The sequence below is a fragment of the Mastomys coucha genome, unplaced genomic scaffold (genome assembly GCF_008632895.1).
Source record: "Mastomys coucha isolate ucsf_1 unplaced genomic scaffold, UCSF_Mcou_1 pScaffold21, whole genome shotgun sequence".
NCBI lineage: Eukaryota > Metazoa > Chordata > Mammalia > Rodentia > Muridae > Mastomys > Mastomys coucha.
This window is the reverse complement of record NW_022196904.1, coordinates 18,580,854-18,588,035: the sequence shown is the minus strand read 5'-3', so window position 1 is coordinate 18,588,035 and position 7,182 is coordinate 18,580,854. Positions and strand designations below refer to the sequence as shown.

The 7,182-nt window shown below is 46.3% G+C and overlaps 1 protein-coding gene and 1 long non-coding RNA gene across 2 annotated transcripts in view; one reads left to right on the top strand and one right to left on the bottom strand.

Moving 5' to 3' along the window:
• Window positions 1–359: 359 nt before the first annotated feature.
• LOC116101819 lies at window positions 360–3,366 on the bottom strand. The gene is made up of 3 exons (XR_004122929.1): window positions 3,336–3,366; window positions 2,523–2,613; window positions 360–418 (listed from the first exon to the last, which is right to left on the bottom strand). It is a non-coding gene; the product is annotated as an uncharacterized LOC116101819 (long non-coding RNA).
• Window positions 3,367–3,518: 152 nt separating this feature from the next.
• The window catches only part of Tex101 (testis expressed 101), a 7,370-nt gene continuing 3,706 nt past the window's right edge, over window positions 3,519–7,182 (top strand). Inside the window, exons 1-4 of the mRNA XM_031384222.1 lie at window positions 3,519–3,633; window positions 5,017–5,121; window positions 5,224–5,364; window positions 5,784–5,969. Coding sequence (XP_031240082.1) covers window positions 5,058–5,121; window positions 5,224–5,364; window positions 5,784–5,969 — 391 coding nt within the window. The 5' untranslated portion in view covers window positions 3,519–3,633; window positions 5,017–5,057. The remainder of the gene's footprint in view (window positions 3,634–5,016; window positions 5,122–5,223; window positions 5,365–5,783; window positions 5,970–7,182) is intronic.

The window sequence follows — 7,182 nt, the reverse complement described above, 5'->3', positions numbered from 1 at the left end:
CAACATGCTGTGGCTGGAGAGACAGCTGTACAGTCAGAAGTACATACTGCTCTTGCTGGTTCCCAGCAGCCAGGTTAGATGGTTACAACCATGTACAACCCTAGCTCTAGAGGCTCCAACCCCTGTGTTGAACTGTGAGAACACTGTACTCACACGTCCATGCCCTCAGGCAGATACAGAGATACATACCTGATTAAAAATAAACCTGAGAGGCTGAGGCAGAGGGACTGAAAACTTGAGAGAAACAAGACTGCACAGCAAAGATCTGTCAGTGGGGAATCCACTTAGTATAGCTAGTTCAGGACCACAGAGCTGGCTGTGCTGGCACACACCTTTAATTTCAGCACTGGAGTAAAATTTGCACCCCGTTTTATGGAAACAGTTCGAGGAATGCCACAGCTGCACAGAGAAACCCTGTCTAGAAAAAACAAAGAAAATAATTAGGACCATAAAAAGAGTTGTTGGGGGAAGGCATGACACAATAGGTCACCCCTGTTATTCCAGCAAAAGTCAGTTGAAGCCAAAGCAAGATGATCACCAGAAGTTCAACATCAGCCAAAGCTATTAATATACAGTGAGATCCTTTCTCAAATAAATAAATAAATAAATAAATAAATAAAGCCTTGGGACCACTGTGAACTTGACTCAGGCAGGTCCCATGTCTGAGGATGCTGTCAACTTTCTAAGTTTGCAAGCTTATATGAAGGGGCTCTAGGAGACATTGCAATCCCCTCCTAATGAGCATACTCCTGAACAGAAGCCCACCCTCAGTTTTAGTGTGTGCCAGTGGCTGAGTCCTCAGGGTGTGGCACTACTTGAGAAGGATTAGGTGTGGCCTTGTTAGAGTGTGTCAATGGGGGATGGCTTTGATGTTTGAAAATCCCTAGCCAGGCCCAGTGGCTCTCTCTTCCTGCTGCCTTCAGATCCAGCTATTGTATCCTCAGCTGGCCTGTGAGGAAGCAAATGAAGTGGTTTTCTGTACAACAGTTAGCGTGGTCATGGTGTCTCCACAGCGCAGTAGAACACTGACTAAAACATAAAGAATTTATATGGTAAATTCTGAACATGTGATTCCCTAGGGAGGAGGAAGAAAAAGGCTCTACTTCCTGCTATTTCCCCATTGCAGGGGTGTGCTTACTCAAAGCTACCAAGATGCCACTGAACAGACATTTGAGGATCAAAAGGTTCTGGTGTGGAGGATAGGACAGTCAGAACTTCAAGGACATCCTTCGCTACTATCCACTTTGGAGCCAGCCTGGGTTCTGTGAGATTCTGTCTCAAAATACAAAGAGACGACATATTTTAGCTGTAAGCATTTCCAGTGTCCATTTCAGTAGTGTTGAGCATGTTCAGGGTGTGGTCAGCATATCCAGAACACTGACACACTACCACTTACAAACAACTCTCAGGGCTGCAGCTATAAACTGCTCATGTCCATGCATAAAGCACCAATTCCATCTGCAGCACCGTGTGAACCAGGTTTGGGGTGCATGCCTGAAATCCCAGAGCACAGGAGATGGAGGTAGGAGGACCAAGTGCTCAAGCCTGTCTTCTCTGGCTACACTGTGAGTTCAAGATCAGCCTAGGCTATGTGAGGTCTGGTTTGAAAACAACTCCATCCTAGATGTGGTAGGAACCTATAATCTTAGCACCTGAGAGACAGAAACAGGGGGACCCCCAAGAAGTTTGAGGCCAGACTTTCTATATAGCAAGTTTCGTCCCTACCTACCTGGGGACACTCTGTCATAAAAAATGAACAGGAATTCTCAGTGGCAATCATACAATATTTCTATCGTACAACTGTGACAAAGATAAGTGACCCAAATCATGGGAAGTATAGCAAGTGGTGACTGTCGACAATTACTTTAAAAGTCCCATTGAATTGTAAATCCTCAGAATTTATGATAATGTCCATTTATAGAAACCAGCTTGGCTGGTTTTTTTCTGAAATTGTAAACATTCACCCTCCTGGATTAGTTAGCTCCAATAAACCCTGGGCCCACATCCCAAAGAGAAAAAACTATACAGAACAGGAAATAATTTCTCTGATCCCTAAAGACCCTAACACACAATGTTCTATAATCCTGGGGCTTACTATCTTGTCATAATCCTTCCCTATCCCCTCCACAAATCACATACCTGTCTGAATAGTATTGAATCCTAGGAAGCCAAATTCTTACTATTAAGACTAATGAGTAATGTAATTGAAATTTTGTTTCTTACATTATTTGTTAAGATTCAAAAAGACATTTGGGGACTGGGCTCTCATGGTGCACACCTTTAATCCCAGGACTCAGAAGCAGAGGCAGGTGGATTTCTGAGTTCAAGGCCAACCTGGTTCTAGAGCAAGTTCCAGGACAACCAGGACTACACAGGGAAACTCTGTCTCAGAAAAAAAAAAAAAAAGGACATTTCTGAGAGTCTGGAGAGATGACCCAAGTGGTCAAAGTGCTTGCCATGCAAGCTCGAGGACCTGGGCTATAATCCCTAGTACCCAGTGTTGTATAAATGGTAGCACCTACTATTAAATCCAGGACTCAAGAAGAGAGTTCAGTCAAGGTCATTTTCAGCTACACAGAGGGTTCGAGGCCATCCTGAGCTAGAAGACTCTGCCTGAACAAAACAATAGTTGAACAAAGTAAAATGTATTTAAAGATCGAAATGAAACCCATTTTTTGTTTTAATTACTTGGAAGAGGAAAAGGAGAATTGAGAAGCAGCCAGATAGCTCAGAGACTAAAAGTCCCTGCTTCCAAATCTAGCAATTCTGGGTTTGATTCCCCGGACCCACATGCTGGAAGGTGGGAACTGACTACTTCTAAGCTCTAGACATGTGCCTTGACACACAAATGAACACACACACACACACACACACACACACACACACACACATTAAAATGTAATCCAAGAACTTAAATCCATGTGTAACTAGTCCAAGTGTTCATCTCTGTCACAGTTTTGACAAACACAAGTGGTTTCATTCAATGTGCAAGCAACCTGGGCTGTCACCCGATTGCTACTCATACCTACAATATTTAGAGGCATCTTAAGCAACAGGAAAGAGGACTATCCTCTCCTCGGGTAATCCTCGGGTCAGCATTAGAGGGTGAAAGCCTCCATTGTTAAACGGAGAGGGAGAAAGATCAAGTTGACCCATGTGGTTCGGGCCTCTGGGTGGGTGCTGGAACAGGGGCATGGCGAGGAATAGGAAAGACCCCCTGGGTAGGTATTTATGGGCAAAGGCTGAAGTTTACTACCCAGAACTGTTGGAGGAGCTGAGACAGTGTCCCACAAACGGAGGGAAACACCTATCCTAGAGCCACCCCTACCACTTACACTCACGGTAGCAACAGCCAGGGGCGGCGCATGTGCACCTTCAGAAGCCGCCAGTGATTGGCTTCTCTGGGGACCAATGAGATGCAGTGATTCTCCAAGCTCGACCAATAAGACCATGCAATGAGTCATCTTCAACCAATGGGACCTCGAGTATCAGGGCCCTGCTGGCCCCGCCTTCCGTGCCTCCTGGAGCCGCACCAGGAACACGGCAGACGATACTGGTCGCCATCGAAGCCCGGTGCACCGAGGATACAACGTGGCCTGAAAAAAGTTTGCTGGCTTAAAAAGAAATAGACAGGTATTCCCTAAACCCAAGGAGAGAAGCTAAATGGAAGCAGGAAGGAGGGGTCGTGGGCGGGACTCCTAAGGGAAAAAGGCAGACTGAGGGACCCTTCGGTCTGAGGGAGGAGCGCTAGGGGCCGGGACTCCTGGGTTTGAGGAAGGCAGGCTGGGAGTCGGGAATTCTGGGTCTGAGGAAGAAGGTTGGGGATCTGAAATTCTGGGTCTGAGAGAGGAAGGTCGGGAATCTGGAAAGCTGAGTCAGACGTGGGAAGGCTGGTGCCAGAACTCCGGGGTCTGAGGGAAGAGACTAGAGTCTGGCTACTGGGTCTGAAGGAGGAGAGCAACAGGCCTGGCTGGGTCTGAAGGAGCGGACATGGTCTAGCTACTAGGTCTGGGAGAGGAGGACGGGGTGTCTAGAATTCTGTGTCTGAGGGAGAAAGGTTGGGAGTCCGGAACTCTGGAATGCTAAGTAAGATGGGGGAAAAGCTGGCCACCCGGATTCCTGGGTCTGAGGGAGGAGGCCTAGAGATCTGGAATTCTGAGTCTGAGAGAGGAAAGCTGGAGCCCAGGCTCCAGGATTTGAGGAAGGTGGACTGGGGTCTGAATTCATTGGTCTGAGGGAGGAAACTGGCTAACTGTGTCTGAAGGAAGAGGCTAAGGTCTAGTCTGACCACCAGTGTGGCTGACTGTCTAAGTAAAGAGGCTAAAGTTTGATCTGGCTACCAGGTCTGAGGGAAGAGGCAAAGGTCTGTCTATTGAGTCTGAGGGAGGAGGGCTAGGAATCTGGAGCCCTGGGTCTGAGGGTGAAGGGCTGAGTTTGAGGCCTTCAGCCTGTATTCTGAGGCAGAGGAGGCTGGTATGGGACCCTTATGTTTAAGGAAGAAGAACTGGATTCTCTTCCTCTTTTAGGAGTGCCGGGTTCTGGACTTTTGCTCTTTTGGAGGAGCTGGAATCTATAGTTCAGTATCAAGGAGCTGAATTTACCTAGACTTTTGAGTCTGAGGAAATAAGCTGGCTGCCTAGAATCATGTGTCCTTTGGAAGGAAAGTAGCTGGAACTCAAACATGTGAATCCTAGGATGAAGAAGACAGTGACCTCAGAATTCGAGTTCTGGTGGAGCTAGATCCTAAGGGCTAAGATGCGGAGACCTTGAGAGGTTTCTGCTGTTAAGGTTAGCCCCTGAAGTTTCCAGCAGAAGGCCCCATTCTTCTGTATCTAGAAGTGGAAGAAAGACAGTTGCCAAATTCCTGTTGTTTAACTATAGCTGTCTGGATCAACTCACAAGCTACTTCAAGACAGACTTGGGGTCTCACACACCATAAATCTACCACAAAGTGGATACTTAGAGAAAGCTAAGATTTAACCCCTCTCTGTCTGGTTGAATTGTGTCTTCCATCAGTTCCCAGGTCCTGCTCAGCTCTTCCCAATCTCAGAGAAGCCATGGGAGCCTGCCACATCCAGTATTTACTGCTCGTCTTTCTTCTAATAGCCTCGCATCGGACTCGTACGTGTTGGGGGATCTGTGGGAAATGACTGGCCCACAGAGGGTGGTGGGGAAGGGTCACCCCACAGAGAAGGGCAATTTTATTTTTTCTCCTCTTCCCAGTGGCCCAAAATACCTACTGCCAGGTGAGTCAAACCCTGAGTTTGGAAGACGATCCAGGCCGTACCTTTAACTGGACTTCAAAGGCTGAAAAGTGCAACCCTGGAGAATTTTGCCAAGAAACAGTACTGTTGATTAAAGCAGGTAAGATAGATGAGAATGGTGAGTCCCCACTGCTGGCTCCTCATTGCAGGCTGACAGCGGTCCAGTTGTCCGGTTTGGTCTCCAGGCCTAACACCTTGCCTGTCTTCTCAGCTTCGTTTCTTTCTTTTCCCTCTCACTCCCACTGACCTGTGTTTATTGATAAACTCTTGACCCTGTGGCAATAAAGGTGGCCACTGGAAACCCAGCCCAGTCAGTGAGGTGCTCAACGGATCTCAGTTGAAGCCCCAGAACCCACAGAAAAATCCCAGGCATAGGTGGCATGAGCTTGTAGTCCCAGCACCATGGAGGCAAAGACAGGGGGATCCTTTAGGCTTGAGAGAGAGAAGAGCTGTGTCCTCTGCTTTCTCCCTGCTGAGCATTGGGCCCGCCATTCACCTTGTCTACTTCCTGTGTCACAGAAGGAACCAAGACCGTCGTTTTGGCCAGTAAGAGCTGTGTCCCTCAAGGAGTGGAGACAATGACTTTCGTCCAGTACACTGCACCTCCTGGACTGGTTGCCATCTCTTACAGTAACTACTGCAATGACTCCCTCTGCAACAACAAAGAGAGCCTAGATTCAGTCTGGGAAGTTCCAGACACCACAGGTACCTAGAACATGGGGATGAGCACTAAGGTATCAGGCTGTCTTCTCTATGTTTCTGCTCAGTTTGGTCCTCAGTGGGCCAAACACAAGAGAGTCCCCCAGTCTGCAAGGTCCTTTTCTGAGCTGTTGCTTTTGCAGTCCAAGCCCCTCTTAGACTCACGTTCACAGTTTGTAACACTATAGATGGGAGCTGGAGAGGTGGGTCGGTAGAACCCACATAGAAATGCCAGGTCTGATGGCCTGCGCGTGTAGTCCCAGCTCTTGGAGGTAGAGGGAGACAGGAAGAGGATCCTTTTGGCCTAGTTGGTGGGCACCAAGGCAGTGAGAGACCCTGAAACAAAGGACAGCATTCCTAAGGATGACACCTAAGGCTGCCTTCTGGCCTCCATACTGAGGCACCCACATTTGCACCCACACGAACACTCATGCACCATACATACACACTTAAAAGTGATTTTTTTTTAAAAAACATAGATGGTACAGGTATTGTTTTTATGAAGAAAAAAAAAACCACTTTACCCCTGCCTGTTCCTACCATCCCAACAGCTACCCTACCCCCATCTCTGTCTCAAACCCACGTTCACATACAGCCTTCTTCACTCGGATTTCAGCGCCTTGAAGATATTTGCTGAGCCATCTTAGGTAGTTAGGTGTCCCTCCATTTCTTTTTTTTTTTTAACTTTTATTGCATTATGATGAGAAAAGTTACATGATTTCAGTTTATCTGAATTTGTTAACATTTAAAACAATATTTTTTTTTGGTTTTTGTTTTGTTTTGTTTCGAGACAGGGTTTCTCTGTGTAGTCCTGGCTGTCCTGGAACTCACTCTGTAGACCAGGCTGGCCTCGAACTCAGAAATCCACCTGCCTTTGCCTCCCAAGTGCTAGGATTAAAGGCATGTGCCACCACTGCCTGGCATTTAAAAACATATTTTAAGTAAATAGAATTAAACCACATTCTTGTTTTCATTTTGTACCCCAACTCCTCCCAGAGACCACCCTTCAATACCTACAATATCTTTTTTGTCATATTCCTTAAAATTTATAAAATATTATAACAATAAAAATAAGTATTATAAAAGTTTTTTGATATAAAACAACAGTCAATTTAACTGTCTTATGTAGACGCTCATCTACAGCAATAGTAAAAATACATTTTTCTTAATATAAATTTTAAATAACTCCAAACATATTAACTGTATACTTAAAAATAAT